The 20,584-nt window shown below is 39.6% G+C and overlaps 1 protein-coding gene and 1 long non-coding RNA gene across 3 annotated transcripts; one reads left to right on the top strand and one right to left on the bottom strand.

Moving 5' to 3' along the window:
* The first annotated feature begins 3,411 nt into the window (after window positions 1–3,411).
* LOC119914070 lies at window positions 3,412–7,462 on the top strand. The gene is made up of 3 exons (XR_005446723.1): window positions 3,412–3,689; window positions 5,078–5,267; window positions 5,839–7,462. It is a non-coding gene; the product is annotated as an uncharacterized LOC119914070 (long non-coding RNA).
* Window positions 7,463–9,109: 1,647 nt separating this feature from the next.
* On the bottom strand, window positions 9,110–19,074 carry cunh2orf42 (chromosome unknown C2orf42 homolog). 2 transcript variants are annotated; one of them, XM_038733055.1, is made up of 8 exons: window positions 18,958–19,074; window positions 16,868–18,049; window positions 15,618–15,737; window positions 14,874–14,978; window positions 13,805–13,912; window positions 12,834–12,934; window positions 11,649–11,811; window positions 9,110–9,458 (listed from the first exon to the last, which is right to left on the bottom strand). In XM_038733055.1, exons 2-8 carry the CDS (start codon window positions 17,994–17,996, stop codon window positions 9,232–9,234), a joined length of 1,953 nt encoding a protein of 650 aa, XP_038588983.1. In that variant the 5' UTR covers window positions 17,997–18,049; window positions 18,958–19,074; the 3' UTR covers window positions 9,110–9,231. The 2 variants fall into 2 exon arrangements, with proteins under 2 accessions (XP_038588983.1, XP_038588984.1); XM_038733056.1 differs by lacking the exon at window positions 18,958–19,074 and adding an exon at window positions 18,342–18,425.
* Window positions 19,075–20,584: the final 1,510 nt, after the last annotated feature.

Genomic DNA, 20,584 nt, shown 5'->3' with positions numbered 1-20,584 from the left:
CATCAAGAAGGCCCAGCAGAGGATGTACTTCCTGCGCCAGCTCAGGAAGCTCAACCTGCCTAAGGAGCTGCTGATCCACTTTTACACAGCCATCATCCAGCCTGTCCTCTGCACATCCATCACTGTCTGGTTTGGACAAGGACAGACTACAACGGACAGTCAGGACTGCAGAAAAGATCATCGGTGCCAGCTCTGCCTCCAATCAGCCACCTGTTTACTGGCTAACACTTATTATTTATTCACCATTCTCTATTTCAGTGCTGTTCATACTGTTTTGTCTGTTTTATTTTGTCATATTGTAGATACCGTATACCAAATCCACCTACCTCAAGTCATTACTCCTGCAGAAAATACTATATAAATACTTATTTATTCCAGCATCCTTTGCACTATGCTTCATTGAACTGTGTACATGTATGCATGTATATGTACCTGTACACCTCCATCCACCTCTGACATGTTCATACTCCTGCATCCTTTGCGCTCTGCTCACTGCACTAGTTGTCAATATGTCTATATTGTTTTTGTTCATATTTGTGTTGTCTACACTGAAGTCTGTCTGATTTTATTTTATTTTTATTATTGTGATTTTGTATTTTTGTATAAGTAAGCACATCGTGAGCAATGTACAATCCAGAGTCAAATTCCTCGTATGTGTACACATACCTGGCAATAAAGCTGATTCTGATTCTGATATGACTATGTTTGTATATTTTCCATTTCATTATAAAACAATGTTTGACATTAATTGGTTGTGGTAACTGACCATCAACATCACACACCACTGAATACTATATGCATGTAGCTGTTGTTATATTTAAAGGATTTCAAGGGTTTCACATAATGTCTTTTCGATATTTGTTTAATTTACTGGATGGGTTGCAGATCATGGGCAGTATTTTTGCAAGAACTTACAAGAAGCCCTGTGTTGTGAGAACGAGATAAATGTGAAGAAAAGGACACTGGAAGCAGCTGGTTCTGGTTCTTAGGGGGCCTTCATAGTTACCGTCTGACTGCCTGACACATATACAAGCCATATAGTAAAATGATTCGCCTGTGCTTTAACTTTGATGGCCTGTGTTTTAAGACTTTTAATTGTTGACTGCTTAGCTCAGCTTGAAAAAGTACAAAGTAAGAAAGATGTTTTGTTTGATATACTGTTTTATATATTTTAATGTGTCTCTGCAATCTCTTGTGCACTTACCTTTGGTCGGCCTCCAGAGACCTGTGGTTGTACATGATCATATTTCAGGTTAGACACAGATGTCCAGTAAAGAGGAAGTGAAAGTCCGCTCTTGCTGGCAACTCGACCCTTTAGACAAATAAAAAATGTCTCCGTGACGTCAGATGTGTGTCTCTTGCTCACGTGAAGGGAGGCGTGAAAAGAGGTGTGAAATTAAGAGGAAGGTCAAGAGTTTTCATCTTTTAAATCTATATTATTTTTGAGTTTATAATATTCTTTAATACATTTTAGAACTTGTTTTTTTGAGATAGCATTCTCGACATGTATCCCCTGATGATGTCAAAATAATTGTTTTGATCAGCAAAGAAGGCACTATTTGCTAATGAGATATCAACAGTTGTGAAGAGATAAGCACCCTCATTTGCTCTCGTTTTTAAAGTCAGAAAGAAATGAGAAGAGTAGAATGAGTGTTGACATGAATTGATTTAATGTAGTCTGCATTTGGAGTGATGCATTTAAAATGGATTTTCATTTGTGCATGCATTTAAGATTAGGGTGAATTGCACTCATGTGGGACATTTTCTGTTTTTCAGAATTCTGTGGCATATTGTGATGTGAAGCCAATGTATTAAATCAACACCCAATACCATTTTAAAAAACCCCAGGATGTTTCCCAATCAAATTAAAAGAGAAAATTCACATAACACATTCCTAAAGGAAATGACAGACATATTGGTGCTCTTAGTGCAAATTCCTGGCTTTATTGGTTTTTAAATTCAGAGCTAGTTTTTTCATCTTATGACACCTACTCTCTTCACACACACAACTATAAAAAGCCTTCAAACTGCCATCTTTCAAAGAATAACAATTTCGCATGACCTTAAACATGTAGTACAGCATTCTAAATGTGCACAAGACCACTAAAAACCTGTCCCACAAATCATGCCCCACTACACTTTTTTGAGTGACTGAAGTACTTTACAACTGTAAACTGTGTACAACATTATGTTAATCATACTGTCCCACTTTTTGAAACCACATTTCCTAAAGTGGGACACTTTAACAAAAATATAAAATATATAGTTTAAACATAAGTTATACTATTTTTGATGGACAAACATTTTATAAGCACAATGGGCCAAAAAAATTAAATGAAGTTATATTCCTTGATATCAAGTTTGTCAAAACTCTGTCACTGACAATTGGGAGGTCTTTACACAAATTGCCTCCTGTTTGATTGCTCCACCCTCATAAGTGACTGATGTGAGTTTGATCACAGCTTGGGCAAACCCAATAGATTCACTGGCATGCATGTATTAATGGGGGATCTACAAACACACATTAGTCAGTGTCCCACTTTAGGGCAATCCGACCTATGTAAGAGAAGGAATGTTCATTTATTTTGTTTGAGAAGTGTGGCCTACCATATCTTGCCTTTATGCATTTAAAGGATTATCCTAACATCAGTTATAGAGACCTGCATGATATGTTTTATTACCATATTTAGAGAAACATTTGTGAACTGAGGTAAAGGGGTATTGCAACTACTGGACAGAAGGACCATCTACCCAGAAAACTGGAAAAGTAATGTCAAAACCAATCAATATAATGATCAAGTCCTGATAGCCAATGATTGTTCGAGAAAAGGGTGGGGTCCTCCCTGTCTATTTCTTTATTTAAGTTGCTGACCCTAGAGCTCTGGGCGAACTTTTTGGGGCTTATTGAAAATGAATAAGTTTCTCTTTGGGTGGACGCCTTTAGAAAACTTCTTCTGGACTGGTAAGTTAGTATTTACTTACTTGAACATCCACACTAGCTACACTAACACACCTCATTACAGATAACCAGCAAACTGGCCCTTTAAGGAGCTCATTCCAGGTTATGTGTTCAGTGCCCTACTCTCTGGAATCTAAAGCGAGAGAGGAAGAAGGGCTTGACTAGGAAACTTTTGAATCTGGAATAAGAAATTCCATACAGACAGTCAGGCCATTACCTAGTGTTGAAATTAGCTTGTTATCAGAGGTCGCCCTTTTTCCTAAGTGGTATCTGAATTTATAATGGAGATGGAGATAGTGACCCGAGAGAGAGGGGTTCCTTGAGGTGGGTCTCTTGTCGCTACACCTGCCTTCTGTTTAAGCATTTTCTTGCATTAGATCTCACCAACAGTGAGTCAGGCTGACAGCTTCACACATACGCCTACAAAGCTGGCCACAAAAGTTCACTTCCTCATTCACAGAAGTCGAAATTGGTTGGTGTCTACAAATACATGCACATTACACTACTGTGCACTTACTTACTGGAAATTATCATAGACATGCTGGAAAAGTAGACTGCATTACTTTGACTGACTCTTTGCTCCAGGTTTAAATGATTGGTTGTGTTCAAATGTTCACAAGACAAGAGGAGGTTTAAAATAGAATTGTTTTTGGATTTTTTGCACAGACTAAAACAGCATAGATCCCCATCCAGACTAAAGCAGCAACATTTACAGAGGCCAGCTGAGCAGGTAAGAAAACTTCCTCATTGCCAACTGAATTAAAATGTTTTTAATTCAGTTAAATTATTATATCCAACGAAGGTTGAGGTCAACATCCTGTTAGCTAGGATCGTCGATACTGCTGGTTCGTTAATGTTCCTGGCTGTGGTAACGACAGTCGTTATGGTCTTTAGGACTACTCGAGGCCAAGACTGAACGACCATCGTTGGCATCTTCACCTGAGGCCAATAGGTTACGTTTGTTGAGTTTCCTGAGAAGTGATGAAAGGACAGCATTGTAAGTGGGGGATAAGTGGTGGCGTAGACCCCCTCCTCTGTTCAGCGACTGCTTCTCAACCCGGGTGTAGATGCTTCCTTGACACCTCTTTCAAACCATCCATCTTCTCTATCTAAAATGTGCACCTGGCGATCCTCAAACGAGTGTCCTTTGTCCTTCAGATGTAAAGAAACTGCAGAGTCTTGACCTGAGGAGTTGGCCCTTCTGTGTTGAGCCATGCGTTTGTGTAGTGGTTGTTTAGTCTCCCCAATGTACAGGTCTGTGCATTCCTCACTGCATTGGACCACATACACTATATTGCTTTTCTTGCGTTTGGGGGTGTAGTTGCAGATTGACGGACACACGGACACACGAGTATAAATGCCTGGCTAGACCCTAGACAGGAGTATAAATCAAGCTTTAGTGTGTTCTTGGGTTTAAAAAATAGGGGTGTTGTGTATGTTGAAAATCCTCCTGAGTTTCTCTGATATTCCAGACACATATGGAATCAATGTTGTTGCGTTTGACCTTCTTCTCCTCATCCACGGTAGTGTTTGTCTTCTTCTTGGATTTTGTGACGGTTTTCACAAAGGTCCATTTAGGGTATCCACAGGCTGTAAGTGCCCCCTTCAGGTGGTTCTGTTCCTTCTGTCTGGCTTGTGCACTTGTTGGTATGTTGTCCGCTCTGTGGTGCAACGTTCTGATGATCCCTAACTTGTGTTCCAAGTATAAAATCCTAGAAATCTTACAATTAAGTTAATTACAATTAAGTTCAACAAAAGGTTAAGTAAATCAATTCTAAAACATTCAAACAATTTCCATTTGAACTTTGTGACAAATTCAACCTTCCTTTTTTATGTTTGAGATTGTATTGAATGCCTCATTTTTAATTTTGTCAAATTTGACATTCACAATGATTTGCATATTGGAAAAGCCCAATGTCTGTGCATATAATATGAAAATGATATCATCTTTAAAAAAATCAAGCCAGTGTGACAATACTTAATTTACTTTCATTTTGCACTTGGTGGGTATTCACTTCACATGCAGCATTTGACCAATTACTTCTTGGTGTTGAATATTGTTTTTGAGTAATAACGTATTAAAATGGTCCAAAACTTTCATTCTGTCTCTTACTCTAGACAACATGAATGTCGTTCTCCTGATCACCATTACTTTCACTCTCATCCTTGTTCATGGGTCCCCCAAGAAAGTGGCTCACAATCAACATCCTTGTGAGAAAAAGAACAAAAACAATGCATACAATAAATTTGTTTGGAAACACATCCTTAAGGAGACCTTTGACAAATCATCAACGTCTGAATGGGAAAAGTAAGTTAAATGCATGGTTATTCTAACTCCATTTTTTGTCCAGGTCCAGGTATGTGGACGTCATGCAACAGTGGAGGTATGATTATATTAAATCTGAGTTCTGTAACCAGGCGGTATATCTATTATATTTTTTCACAGATGTGATGATCGTTTTATATTATAATAAAACAAATATCTGAAAATAAATAACACTGGGAAAGTACACACTAGAACATTAAATAGCAACTTTTGACTGCTTTGTGGGAGTATTATACTCACGTACTGTAAATATATCAGTTTTAACTAATCTGTTAAATTTTATTTGTTGATATGCTATAACTGAGATGATTCACCTGCATAATGAGTTATTTTACAAGCAGTGAATATTTTCAATTATTTACCCACATACTGGGTTTCCACTGGGTTTAAATTCAGTTTCCAATGTGTCAGCTGAGTGACCAAATTCATCACAGCAGAATGAGAACCTAACGACTGTTTTGTTATCGATTTGCCAGTATTTATTAGCATCGCACTACTTTTTTATTCACATTGTTAAAGGCTATGCAGTGAAACATTGGATCTCATTACACAGGTACCTACGAATGAAGCACCTCTGCAAAAGACGTCGCCAGACCTTCTTCATGGAATCGGATGAGGAAAACGTTAAGAAGATCTGCAACGGCCATGGCGTTATTAATAATGAACACGACAACTTATGCACAAGTGACTCAAAGATGTTGGTATATTATCTCAATGTCACCTCGAACTGTAAAATTCTAAGTAAAAAAGAATTCAGGAAATATGTGGTTGTGGCTTGTGATAAAGTTGAGAACGTCTGCCTTCCTGTCCATTTTGAAATGTTCACCAACAAAAGGCCAAACGGAGTCAGACCATGTGGGCCACAGATATTGTATTCTAGTCGTCAAGCTCATTATTGGCCAGAAATCTAAAACCTCTGTCAAGCTTAGCTAAATGAAGCCTTCTTCTGTTGTAAAGCTTTGTTCCACACGTGACGTACTTGGACATAACATACAGTTACCGGCTACTCTCTAGCGCCACAAAGGCGCGTCACTCCCCGACACGCTTGCAGCTTTAATTTATAACGGTATCATCTACTTCTACAGTTTATCTGCTCATTTTGTTTAATCAATTGTGTATAATTTTTAAGCGTGATGTGTTAATGATTTTGCAGTGTAATTTTTAACTCTAGTATAATGTATTTTATTGTAACATATCAGTTTATTATTTCAGGATGCCTAATAACATCGGGCAAAGCGACTGCTGAAACTGAAACTAGCCTGTAGCTAACTCGGGTACATTAGATTTGTTCTGAATGTACATTGTCATTTTTCAAATAAACAATAAAATAAAATAATTTATATGGCATTTTATATGTACAGGTGCATCTCATATATCGTGGAAAAGTTATTTTATTTAAGTTTGATTTATTCAAAATGTGACACTGTCATATACTCTAGATTCATTGCACATAAAGTGAAATATTTCAGGCCTTTTTTTTGTTTGAATCTTGATAACTTCGGCTTATAGCTTATGGAAATCAGAGTTTTATTACAGAAAGTGTATGAAAAACATTACCAAAACAGTCATACATTCTGTCATTGTCTTACTTATGGATGAAATTATAGCGAAAATAAATTATTCCCCTTTTTGCTGGGGTTCCCCCTGGAGCCCCCTCAAGGTCCCCTAGGGGAACCTGGACCCCACTTTGGGAACCAGTAGTCTACAGCGTCTCAGTGAGGCACATTGGTTGAGCTAAATGCTAACGTCAGCATGCTCACAATAGTAATGCTAACATGATGGCGTTTAGTAGGTTTAATGTTACCATGTTCATCATCTTAGTTTAGCATGTTACTAATATTTGCTAATTAGCACTCCTAACTAAGTACAGCTGAGGCTGATGGGAATGTCATTAATTTTGAAGCTGTTTGGTCATAAACCAAAGTATTGGGCAATTAAAAATGTGACCTGATGATGGTGCCAGAGGAAAAGAATTCATCCTGATGAATATGAAACATGAATATGAGTGTATGCACCTAATTTAATGATGATCCATCTATTCACAGTCTATAAATATTTAAGTCTTCACTAAAGTTCCTAAAAATGTAGAATAAAATCAATCCAAGACATTTATTATTAAGTATATTTTAGAGCCAGAATTATTTACCTTTGAAACTAAAGACACATTTTATCCATTAAATGTGTTTTATTTTCTTACTTGCTTACATAGCAAAAAAACCAGGACACAATTCTGTTGTTAAAAGTTTTAACACATCAACATGTTTTTACATCTTCAGGAAAAGTTAGGAAATAGCATGGAGTGAATTCCCATAGAAACCGGCACATTTACCTGTTGTGAGGAAAGACATATTTTAAGAACACTTTATCAAACTGATTTAAAAAAGCACTGATTTTGTTTTGAATGCTTATTGTTATTTTTTTTTGCAATTCCTACTGGTTGTATGATGTTTCTTGAGTAAAATGTTTAGGTTACATGTTGTAAAAATAGATTATTTTTCCAAAAATAAACATCCTTTTTTGTTGTTGTTATTTTACTTGCATACCTTTACCTTGCATAATATAACATGGATATATGGGTAAGTCACATACTGTCACTGAGTCAATATCACACGTGTCATGACAAACTGTCCCAGAGAGGGTCTCGGATGAGAGTTTCTTTAACCAAATCCTGTTGTCCTTGGTTTTAAACTTTCCTTGGATAACTCTACCTGGATGGCCCAAAGAGGCAGGAGCATCTCAAAACATCTGAATAACGTGGAAATGTTAATTTCTCCTCGTAATTGTAATACAAAAGTCAAACTTTCAAATTTTAAGATTCATTACACATAAAGTGAAATATTTCAAGCCTCTTTTGTGTTTAAATCTTTGTGATTAGGATAGCGGCCTGGTCAGCAAACCAGCTCCTTGTGGTTTTGGCCCTGTGGGCAGCCAAGTCCTGCTGGAACAGGAAATCAGCATCTCCAAAAAGCTATTCAGCAGATGGACACCTGAAGTACTAAATTATCCTGGTAGACGCTGCATTGTCCCTGGACTTGATAAAACACAGTGGATCAACTGCAGCAGATGACATGGCACCTCAAATCATCACTGAGTGTGGAAACTTCACACTGGACTTCAAGCAACGTGGATTCTGTGATTCCTCTCCACTCGTCCTCCAGACTCTGGGAACTTGATTTCCAAATGAAATGTAAAATTTATTTTCACTTGAAAAAAGAAGACGACTTTGGACCACTGAGCAACAGTCCAGTTCTGTTTCTCCTGAGCCCAAGACGCTTCTGACGTGGTCTGTGGTTCAGGAGGCTGGTTCTGGTTCACTAGGAATGTGACACTTGTAGCTCATTACCTGGACCCATCTGTGCCTGGTGACTCCTGATGCGCTGACTCTAGCCTCAGTTCACTCCTTGTTCCTGAATGACCTTTGCATGACAGTCCTCTCAAGGCTGTTACTTGTGCACCTTTCCCTACCACACTTTAACCTTCCAGTTTTATTGTTCTTTCCATAAATATGCTTTGAACCAGCACTCTGCAAACAGCCGGCCCTTTCAGCAATGACATGAAGGGTGTCAATGAGTGTCTTATGGACAAACTGTCAAGTCAGAAGTCTTCTCTGTGATTGTGATTGTGTGTACTGAACCAGACAGAGAGATTAAAGGCTCAGGAAACCTTTGCAGGTGTTTTGAGTTAATTAGCTGATTAGTGCTCTTCTCAGGTCGACATTTCTGCGTTTCTGTGTAAATTCTTTATTCTAAAATTCTAATATTTTGAGATTTGGAGTTTTGCTCTCCATGAGCCGAAATCATCAAGATTAAAACAAATAAAAAGGCTTGAAATATTTCACTTTAATGAATCTAGAATATACAAAGGTTTCATGAAAAATTTATTTTTCCACGATATTCAAATTGTTGAAGATGCACCTGTATTGCACGTGTTAACACTGGTTACTGTGTCATAAGGAGGACACTGTCTTTGTGTGCTTAGGTTGGGTTGAGTCCGACTTGTTATGACCTCCTTTCTCTGCCGCGCTCATTTTCTCACAGTGCTCCGGCTGACCGCTCTGCTGGTGGCCAAATTCAAAGCTAATCCTGAGCTCTCCCATCTGACAGCGAGGGAGGACGCCCGGGATCCACTCGATCACAAACGGACTGGCCTCCTTCTGATCTGCTGAGCCTGGTCCTGCCGGGACACAGACGGGTGACAAATTAAAGGAAAAACCAATCAATATGGAAATCTGCATCTCAATATGGAGTCAAGCCACCACAATGCTCCATAACAGCTTCAGGGCTCCTTGCCAAGTCTCTGGAAGTCTACTGGAGATATGAACACCATTCCTCTACAATACATTCCCTCATTTATATAGACACACACACACACACACGTGCTGGTCATATAATTAGAATATCATCAAAAAGTTGAGTTATTTCAGTAATTCCATTCAAAAAGTGAAACTTGGATATTATATTCATTCATTACACACAGACTGATATATTTCAAATGTTTATTTCATTTAATTGTGATGATTAAAACTGACAACTAATGAAAATCCCAAATTCAGTATCTCTGAAAATTACGATATTACTTAAGATCAATACAAAAAAAGGATTTTTAGAAAAGTTGGCCAACTGAAAAGTATGAACATGAAAAGTATGAGCATGTACAGCACTCAATACTTAGTTGGGGCTCCTTTTGCCTGAATTACTGCAGCAATGCGGCGTGGCATGGAGTCAGTCTGTGGCACAGCTCAGGTGTTATGAGAGCCCAGGTTGCTCTGATAGTGGCCTTCAGCTCTTCTGCATTGTTGGGTCTGGCGTATCACATCTTCCTCTTCACAATACCCCATAGATTTTCTATAGGGTTAAGGTCAGGCCAGTTTGCTGGCCAATTAAGAACAGGGATACCATGGTCCTTAAACCAGGTACTGGTAGCTTTGGCACTGTGTGCAGGTGCCAAGTCCTGTTGGAAAATGAAATCTGCATCTCCATAAAGTTGGTCAGCAGCAGGAAGCATGAAGTGCTCTAAAACTTCCTGGTAGACGGCTACGTTGACCTTGGACCTCAGAAAACACAGTGGACCAACACCAGCAGATGACATGGCACCCAAACCATCACTGACTGTGGAAACTTTACACTGGACTTCAAGCAACGTGGATTCTGTGCCTCTCCTCTCTTCCTCCAGACTCTGGGGCCTTGATTTCCAAAGGAAATGCAAAATTTACTTTCATCAGAGAACATAACTTTGGACCACTCAGCAGCAGTCCAGTCCTTTTTGTCTTTAGCCCAGGCGAGACGCTTCTGACGCTGTGTCTTGTTCAAGAGTGGCTTGACACAAGGAATGCGACAGCTGAAACCCATGTCTTGCATACGTCTGTGCGTGGTGGTTCTTGAAGCACTGACTCCAGCTGCAGTCCACTCTTTGTGAATCTCCCCCACATTTTTGAATGGGTTTTGTTTCACAATCCTCTCCAGGGTGCGGTTATCCCTATTGCTTGTACACGTTTTTCTACCACATCTTTTCCTTCCCTTCGTCTCTCTATTAATGTGCTTGGACACAGAGCTCTGTGAACAGCCAGCCTCTTTAGCAGTGTCTTCAATATTGAACCTTTTCACAAAATTCAAATTTTCTGAGATACTGATTTTGGGGTTTTCATTATTTTTCAGTTATAATCATCAAAATTAAAAGGAATGAACACTTATGAGTTTCACTTTTTGAATGGAATTACTGAAATAAATCAACTTTTTGATGATATTCTAATTATATGACTGCCTTTAGGTAAGTATATAGTATATGGAGATGGTGGTGAAGAGCATTGTCTTGCACGTTGGTCCAAAATCAAGTGTGGAACTGGGTTGAGATCAGGTGAGTAAGGCCGTAGCATTTTATTCACATCATTGTAAAGCTCACCAAACTATTCAATGAGCCCTGGTGCAAAACAGATCTGCATTTAACATGTTTCTCTACTCTTATTTTCTGGGGTTTCCGTTAATTTGACTATATAAAGTATCTAGTATACAAAGAAACCAAGAAGAAGCCGCTGATGGCTGCCTGTGTTTTGGTGTGTGTTGTTCTCCCTGCACTAACTGTAATTTAAACAGCCATATTGTACATATCTTTTATTATATTTTAATGTGTTGTAAATTTTACATTAAATCTTTATAATTACTTCATCCACAGTACTCGCTCTATCTTTATCATTCTTATATTGTACTACCTACTATGTTTATTGTTGTGCACCAAAACACAAAAGCAAATTCCTTTTATGTGTAAACCTACTTGGCAATAAAGCTGATTCTGATTCTATTTGACAGTGTAACTACAGCTGTGCAGACTGACTTCTTGATGCTGTTGTGACCAAAAAAAACAACTCACCGACTTTGAAGAAGGTGCGGAGCTCCATCGGTCGTATGGCCTGCGGCCGATCTGTCCTGTATCCTTCTGGTAACTCTGGTTCAGGCGGCGGCTCAGGGCAGCGAAAACATGAATAGGAGCCATCAACGTTCTTCACAAAACTCTGAGAGAGCTCCAGAGGCAGCTGGTGGGCAGACGGTGAGGTGGAGAGGGATAATATATGTGTAGCATAATATAATTTATAATCCTAAAGTCATGGTGAGCTGGTTCTCATGTTTTCCATAATAATGGTACCACAGCAAAAAGATACATCTTAATGCATTAACTCGACTTAAAATTTTTGATTTCCTTGATAGAGACCTGATGTTAGTTCATATTGTATTTGCATCTTTACTACAAAGACACTGTCCATTACTGCCTTGTCTTTATTTGATGTTAAGTCTGTCTAGTTTTTCTTTACCTGAAAGAAGATGGCAGTGTTTTAAGTAGTGTCTACAGTCTCACGCCGAATGCACACAGCATCCAGCTGACTTTAATGTTCACTGGAAACCTTTCAGTTCTATGGCAGCCACATTCTAATTTGTTGTTATACTATAGTTGTTTGTCGTGCTTTACAAGCATAAATACAGCAGCTTCAAACCTTCTCTATCATCACTCATTTTAAAAGTCAGTATAATAATAATAATAACAATAATAATAATAATAACAATAATGTTTATTTTGTCTGACGATGTCGTGTTCGTTTAATTATTATAGTTTAGTCTGGTCAACATTTTGTATTTATGAGCTGCTATCAAATTTCAGTCTTGTTCGGTTGTCACCTAACCAGCTAGAGTGGCAGCGAATCATCTACAGTTGCTGGAGCCGGATGCTGTGAACATTGGCCGTTACTCTGAGCGTACGGCCCAAACAGCCTTCCACCAGTAAGGCTGAGCAGCCTTTGTGAAGCCTGAGGAGCGAAACCCAGGGCTAAAGAAAGTCTATGAGTTGGTGGTTCTCATTAGTAATAACTGGAGGTAACAGATGAATTTATCAACATTTCAAGTCTTATCTTCGCTCCTTTTTGGAGCTGGACTGTCACAATGTTTAGAGAAGTTTTACTAAGAAAATTAAAGTAAAAAAATATAAATCTAAGGGTGTAACTACAACCCCCAGTGGAAGTTACACCCTTTGCATAAGAGAGAGAGGAAAGGAGGGAGTGTTTACCTCCGGGGTGTCAAAGATGCGTTTGAGCTGCATGAGATTGGTGATGTGCCAGGTGTACTTGGAGAAAGAGCCGAGGGGAAGTCCATCGTTTCTCACAAAGGCTGACATCCACACAAAGAGAGACAGAGAGATTGTTTCATTTACTGTATACTGTCTACTGTTTGGTGTCTACTGCTGACTCGTCCACTGCGAAGACCTATGCTTACAAATAAAGTAACCTGAACATCTATATTTGTTCACATATTTGTGGTTTGTTCAGTCAGTGGTGGAAGAAGTATTCAGATCCTTGATTAAAAAAAAAGTATAAGTACTGATACAGAGATGTAAAATTACTCCATTACAAGTAAAAGTCCTTCATTCAACTAACTAAAAGTACAGACGTATTGTCAGCAAAATTTACTCAAAGTATCAAAAGTAAAACGACTGGTTGTGCAGAAATGTGTCCAATGTGACTGATTATGATTTTTTTTTTTGTCACTGGACATTTCATTATTAAAAGAAATTTAATGAACCATGTGAGAAGTTTGGAGGGGAAGTGCTCGTAGAAAACGTAACAACGGGACGCAATCAGATGCTGCTTTCTTGTGAGGTTTCACAAGCCAAAAAAGGGTTGGGAGCTGCTGGTTTAAGCTTTAACGAAGCTTTGCACTTTATAAGATTATCATTTGTTTGTAAAATCTTCATCTGCAAAGTAATTTCAGCTTTCAGATCAATGCTGTTTTAAAAAGTAAACTATTTCCCTCTGAAATGTAGGTGAAGTAGAAGTGTAAAGTAGCCTAAAATAGAAATAAGTAAAGTACAACATAATTATTCTAGTACTTCTAAATCTACTTACTGTCCATTTCTGTGTTTAGCTAAGATATCTGGGTGTGATGCAAAACGTGTAGCTCTCGATTACCAGGTAATGTGAAGTGATGTCTAATTTAAATATTTGTCCAAGATAATTTAGTAAATGATTTGAATTGTTCCACCTGTTGTGAAGTTAGGCAGTCTCTTCTTCTTGGAGCCCAGCGACAGACGATGCTGCAGAGCGTTGAAGAACTCCTGGGGAATGTGGTACACCAGAGGTTGTGGTTTCCCTGATGGAAAAGTAAGTTTTTTACTCTGTGAAACAAGCAACGAAAGCCAGTCATCCTGCAGAGATTAACACATGTGAGTGGCCTCCTTTACTGAACCTCCTGCTCTGTGAGAACAAACAGGTTTAACCCTCTTGATCCCTAGGACCCCTGGGGAGCAGGTGGAGGCCTGCAAATATAAATCCAATCCTTAACCATGTTAAATAGTTTACTCTATCCATCACACATGACCTAAACCTTAAACACTGATGTATATTGTCAATCTCAATTGCCTTAACCAAGGACACGGTCCCCGGCTGGCCTCCTGTCCATGGACACATTCCTGCGGACAGCATTTATGGACAGGAGGTCAGCGAAGGAGGCCGGAAAGGCTTTGCCTAGAAACAATTAAAAAACAAGGGCTAAATGTCACATAAACTGTACATAGGATTTGAAAATGTGGTGTTTTGAGTTAAAAATGTTTAACTAATGGCATAGAACCAAGATGGCATATGCTCTGCTGCAACAGCATGGACGGCACTCTGCTTGACTTAAAGTCTAAGTACTGAGGACCAATAAGACGTATGTACAATCTTACAGGTTGTAAGAATTATCCATTAAGCCCATTTATTAAAAAGGAATAGTTAGACCTTTTAGGTAATACGCTTTGTAATACCACTAATACCTATCCATGCAATATAAGCCTACAGCCAGGTGCACCTGGCACATAATCCCTTGAAAACTACAACTTGTAATTTTTACACTTCAGTTTTAGGACATTTTAAACAGATGATATATAACATGTTGATGCCAGCTGTTTCCCCTTGTCCCCAGTCTAAATGCTAAGCTAAGCTAAGCTTGTAGTTTCATATTTAGTACACAAGAGGGTGGTATTGATCTTCAAGTGTATTTCCCAAAATGTCAAACTTTTTCTTTTACTATATGGTTAAATGTAGTAAGTGTACTAAACAAGCTTCAGCTTTACCATCAAACTGGTAGTGCATTGTCTGGTGGATCCTCTCTGTGACACCGGCCAGCCACTGGTGGAAACCCATTGTCACTGTACACTCATCCACAACCTGGGTACTCCCTGAGATGTGCACACACAGATTAGAAGATCAAGCAAAATAACAAACACTCTAGGCGGACCACCCACCTTCCAGACATTTAGTCTTTAAGTCTGTCCAGCTGTAGCCTGTCAAATTTAATTAAAAAGCCTGGAAATGTTTTTGTCCGTCACAAATTAAATGTTAATATATGCTCGACTACAGTGGCGACCCTGTTCTTTGCAATAGTGGATCAGGATTAGTGCTGCGGGATTAGACAGAGGGATGATAAAGATAGAGGCAGATGTCTAAGACGATGTAAGGCTCTTTGACAGACAGATTTAGGCAGCAGAATCTTGAAAAGGCAGGAAGGGGAGACAGGCAGGCGGGGAGGCAGGCAGCACCTGGAGCCTTCAGCCCACCAGCACCGGGGGCTTTCCTCTGACCAGCTTTCCTCGGGCCGGAGGCTGACGCTCCCTCTTTCCCCACCCCAGAGCGAGAGGCCACTGAGGGGGCTGCACAGAGGCAGGAAATGAAAGAACGACAGATCGGGAAAGATAAAGATAGAAAAAGGAGGGAGGACATTGGAAGATTCAGACAAACATGCTTTGGAGAATCAACCTGCATTAACGAGACATAAATGCTTGTAATAAATCTGTCAGGAAGTATCACAATGAAAGCACCAGAGAGAGATTCATCCAGGCGAAGTTTCTTTGTTTTATGATGCGAGTTGAACGGTTCGACCTGTTGCAGAAGCTTCTCACTGGGACTTATAACTCGGCTGGTGGCGTTTTGCTGCACACCTGAAAGGAAAAGCACGGAGAAAGACATGTTGAGCAATGGGTTGTATTCAGGGTCCAAAATTAGCACCAGCCATCAGCCAAATGCTGGTCAAATATGCAAATGGCTGCTAAATTTACTTTACTCACCAGCCAAAAACACAACGGTAATCTATTGAGTGGCTGGTAGACTTTGGGCATTCACAAGCCATTGGCTGGTGGACAAAAAGTAAATTTTGCACCCTGGTTGTATTGAACCAAGTAATACATGAAAGGAACTGTTATTATTTGCTTTCTTGCTGAGAGTAGAGACACTAACAATTAGCTTAGCTTAGTTTAGCATAAAGACTGTAAAGAGGGGGAAACAGTTAGCATGCCTCTGTCCAATGGTAAAATCAGCACAAGAACAAACTAATAATTACAAAAAAAGTACAAGATTGAAGAGCTAATCAAAGAACCAACTAATTGTTTCAGCACTAGGTCTAAGTTTTACCTCCATCTGGAGTCTGTGTCTGTGGATAATCTCAGGGTGGGAGTTAATTCATATTTGGGATCTTGATGTTAAGATCAAGATGGGGATTCTAGGAGGGTGAGTTAGGTTTAAACACTTGTAGTTGCCAGTTTGTCAGGCACACCTAGCTAAAACCAGTGCGGTCTGATTCAACACCCCTGCATCAAGGTTACAATAAAGAAACAGTTTTAGAGAGGTGTTGATTCAACTGTATGATCATTTTTGGAGGCTGCAGTTTGTGGTGCTGCTGAATTGTACGGAGTTATACTGAGAGGTGGTTTGATTTTTTTGCCCACCCCATTTATATCAATTAGGCTAAATAACACAAACAAAAGCAATTTAAACAACTGAACATTATAGTCTTCATTGAGGGAGGATTTATCGCAGGACTGTAGAATTAGACAGAAAAAAAACATTTATTTCCATAAAAATATATTGCAAAGATCAAAGTTTAAAAAACAACGAGGTGCAGGTTTTACTGGGAGTTATATGATGGATAATATCTTTCATCACTGCGAGGTTGTGAGAGTGAAGACTCTCATTTAACTCTCAGCAGGATAGCAAATAAGTGTATTTTCCAAAATGCCAAACAACTACTTTAAAATATGAAACTGACGCATGAAGTCAGGCTCAGTTACCGTACCGCTGGGCGTGTAGTTGATGAAAGCAGCAAACTCTGAAGCCAGTTTCTCATCGCTTGCAAAGGCGCACACGCAGGCATAGAAGTGAAGGCAGGGCTGTGACGTGGCCGAGCCGTGAGGAGGATGAGAGTTGGTGGATCCGCCTGTTCCGTCGACACCAGGTTTACTTCTTCTGCTGCTGCTGCTGCTGCTGCTAACCTGACAGGCGCAGTGGAAAACGGCATGTTGCTGCTCTCTGTTCCTTCTCTCGCTCTTCACAACCTCAGACAGCCCACCTGCACCTACAGTGAGATGCAGCAGACCCAGAGGATGCTGTGAATCTGTGTGGCACTTAACCACCAGGGTGTCTTTGGCAACGCGTTGCACCAGGGGCCCTGGAGACTCAGTGGCCAGCCTCCACAGCTCCTCCCTGGCTTGAATGGAGGCCTGCAAACCCTCCAAGACGGAGCTCTTTAAGGTCAGCGGGGTGGCCCGGCTCCCACACTCGATGGCTTGCTTGATGTGGATGCAGAGGCTGTCGGACGACTGTTTGGAACTGGCCACCGCCGATTCTGACTCGCCCTGATTTGACCTTTGACCCTGCCTGCAAGAAGGCAAAAAGCAGCGGCCCAAGTTGATGCGGGTGAGAAGGGTTGCTCCGTCGCCTGTCGCTATAGCAGTATCAGTGGGAACGAGTTCAACAAAGCCCAGCTGCGTAGCCGTGGCTCCTCTTCCTTTATGACACACTGAAAAGACCTGCACTCCTCCACCTGAGCCACCAACCAGGACTCCTCCTCCTCCGCCCTTGTGCTCTTTCCCCCCTCTCTCCTCACTGTCTATTATCACTTTCACCACCTCCACGGCACATCTCTTGCTGGTCCTGCCTGCCGCTGAAGCATTTCTGAGGGAAATCCCACAGGCCTTGTTCTTACAGCTAAGCCCGCGGGTGCCGTTGTAGACGCCGCACTGTGGACACTTGCGAATGCCCCGTAAGGTGGCCCGGCCCAGGTTGGAGAGGAAGGCGGGAGTTGCGGATGTGGTCTTTCTGCTGTCTCTCTGCTTTGCTGCCAGAACGGCCTGGGTGGTCGAAGTCTGCGGGGCGGAGAAGGAGACCAAGCTCGATGAGGAGGACACAGTCACTTCAGTTTCCATTTTTTGGGGCTCTCTTTCACTAAGAGTTTAGCTGGAGATGAGGGGATTCAAACCTTTAAAAAGTGGGAAAAGGAAAACAAATAAATATCTGTGGAGATCCCTCATTTACTGGTTTATTTAACGGGGATAATGCACATTAATAAACACTGTCCGAAATGCACAGAGAGGGGCGCGTATATGCTCTCAATATCCGTTTAAAGTGCCACATTAAAGGGTTTTATTTTTTCAACAATGTTGTTTCCCTTGATCAAATGTTCAATATATTTTTCCCTGGGTCAATATGTTACAATCACCCACCTACAGCTTATAACCTACTGATGTTATTACTTCCTCTGTGAGACTTACCTCAAAAAGACAGTTTTCTTTACTTTAGAAATTGATATCTACACAGAGGCCGAACATCTTCCTCTCTTCTATTACTTTTGCAATTTGAACTGTGAAGAAAGCCATTACCAATCATTACAATTAGTAGTTAGTTTATACCCAGAAGATAACCTAGAGACAAGCCACAGTTAGCCAAGAAGCTATTTGTCAGCTGTAGTCCCTGAACAGATGTTAGAGTCACTCTAAAAATAAAATATAACATTAAAATGACGTTAAGCATGCAGAACAAAAAAAAAAGTATATTAAAGTAAATGTAAAAACTATACAGTCAGGTACTATTTAAAAACATGCTACACCGAGGCTCATAATACAAAACATACAAAACAATAAAATGTGACTACATATCTTGAATCAAAAAAATGTTTTTTCTTACAAAATAAAAATGAAATATTAAACTTTATTTATTGCCTTCTTAAGTTTTTGCTACCACTGTACCAGTTAAAATGCTTTGCAACTGCATCCTGCTGCAAATATGTGTGACGTGCTAAAGTTCCGGCACCACCTCGGTGTAAACGACAGCACCTGGGTCACACATTATCCAACTGTGTGTGTTTCTTAAAGCAAATGTTCAGACTACCTGTGATCCGCTTCTGTTTGGTCGCGCTCGGCTCTGCTCTGGCCTCCAATGCCGTCTCGACCGTCGCCATTCCTCCTTACATCCCGACAACCGCATTGCGCCTGTAACGACACTCCCCATTGGTCGGAGGCGATCACGTGGGCAAGTAGGTGCGGCCTCACTTGGAGCGCTGGATCATGGGAAATGTGGTTTATATAGCTCGGCTAGCAGCTTGAGTTTCCATTAGTTTTCAGGTGTTTTCTTGTCGATATTGGTCTTTTTAAAAGCAAGAAACTAAGAAAACGTTTTTATAATACATCAATTTCCACTGTATTTGAAATATTATTAGGTATTTTGTGTTGGATTATATTTAATAAAGCCTGTATCAGCAGTGGAATGATACTAAATACATGCAAGTACTGTACAGTACAAGTACATCTTCTTTGGTAGTTGTACTTCACTTAAATATCTCTATTTTATGCTACTTTATACTTCTAATATACTACATTGTACCTTTTACACCACTATAATGATTTGCCAACATAAATTATACTAATTGCTTTGCTAGCTTGCATTCCTTTCAGATTATTAATACAAAATACAGCCTAAATCAACTAATACATCATGAAGAATTAAGCTACCCAGCAGTTTAAAATTAGCCATGTACACACAAATACATCAATCATTATAATACAGTGATAAAACATAGTATATTTGAATGACAATACTTGTGTTCTTTGTTTTGAATGCAAGACTTTAAAGCTTAACAGTATGTAATGGTGGTGCCACTGCTTTACTCTTGATTTGTAGCTCATTTAGTCATGAGTCAAAGTATCCACAACAGCCTCAGCTGTATTTTGCATTTCAAATAAAAGAAAGTGACAACTGTATATCAATCTCAGATAATTAGCTACTACAATATAAAATAGCTGATTTCTCCAAAGGCTGAACATGTACAATTTCAAATCAACAATAGATACTGTCCAGCGTAAGTTTCTTTTAAAAGGAAGATTCCAGTTTGAGGTTTATCTGTTGTTTCTGCCTTAAAGTATCAATGAACATGTTTTATATTCAAATGTTCCATGTATTCTTATTTCTAGTTTATACAGATAATCTCTTAAGAAATATCTTACATGGTTAATACTATTATCATTATGGGTAAAGATAGTATTTAACTGTACGTTGACACATATATTTACTGCTAGTTTATGACTGTTGTAGCCTTGCTGTTTGTGTTCTTTTTTATCTATGAATTCACCTTAATTGTTCCTGCTAGTATTTACATCATACAGGTAAATAAAGTTTGGCTGTAGCAAATGTTAGCATGCTTACATGATAAATTGAGATGGTGAACAGGTTAAACATTACGCTTGCATGTGCTACATTAGCATGTTAGCATTGTTATTGAGAGCATACTAGCATTTATCTTAAAGTACCACTGCCCCAAAATAAAGCCTCACAGAGCTGCTAGCATGGCTGTAGACTCTCATACACATAGATGTTAATTCCTTTTAGTTTAATCATTATTCTGGTCAACAACTGCTTATAACCTCGGATTAACCGCCTTTGGGGTCCCTGGGGCAAAATCTGTGGTCCTATATTGACCATTCAATTTCTCCCATTTCTCTCTCTCTGTGTGTGTATATAT

The sequence above is a fragment of the Micropterus salmoides genome, unplaced genomic scaffold (assembly GCF_014851395.1).
Source record: "Micropterus salmoides isolate LMB-PRFRI ecotype aquatic unplaced genomic scaffold, ASM1485139v1 Ms_hic_scaffold_20, whole genome shotgun sequence".
Taxonomy (NCBI): Eukaryota; Metazoa; Chordata; class Actinopteri; order Centrarchiformes; family Centrarchidae; genus Micropterus; species Micropterus salmoides.
Note: the sequence above shows the minus strand (reverse complement) of the source record. Positions and strands in the feature narration are given on the sequence as shown.

Coding starts and splice junctions, on each gene's coding strand:
- cunh2orf42 (XM_038733055.1), bottom strand. CDS start 17,996: ATGGAAACTGAAGTGACTGTGTCCTCCTCATCGAGCTTGGTCTCCTTC. Junction 15,738..16,867: donor CATCAACTACACGCCCAGCG/GTACGGTAACTG, acceptor TTTTCCTTTCAG/GTGTGCAGCAAAACGCCACC. Junction 13,913..14,873: donor AATGCACTACCAGTTTGATG/GTAAAGCTGAAG, acceptor CTTTTCCATCAG/GGAAACCACAACCTCTGGTG.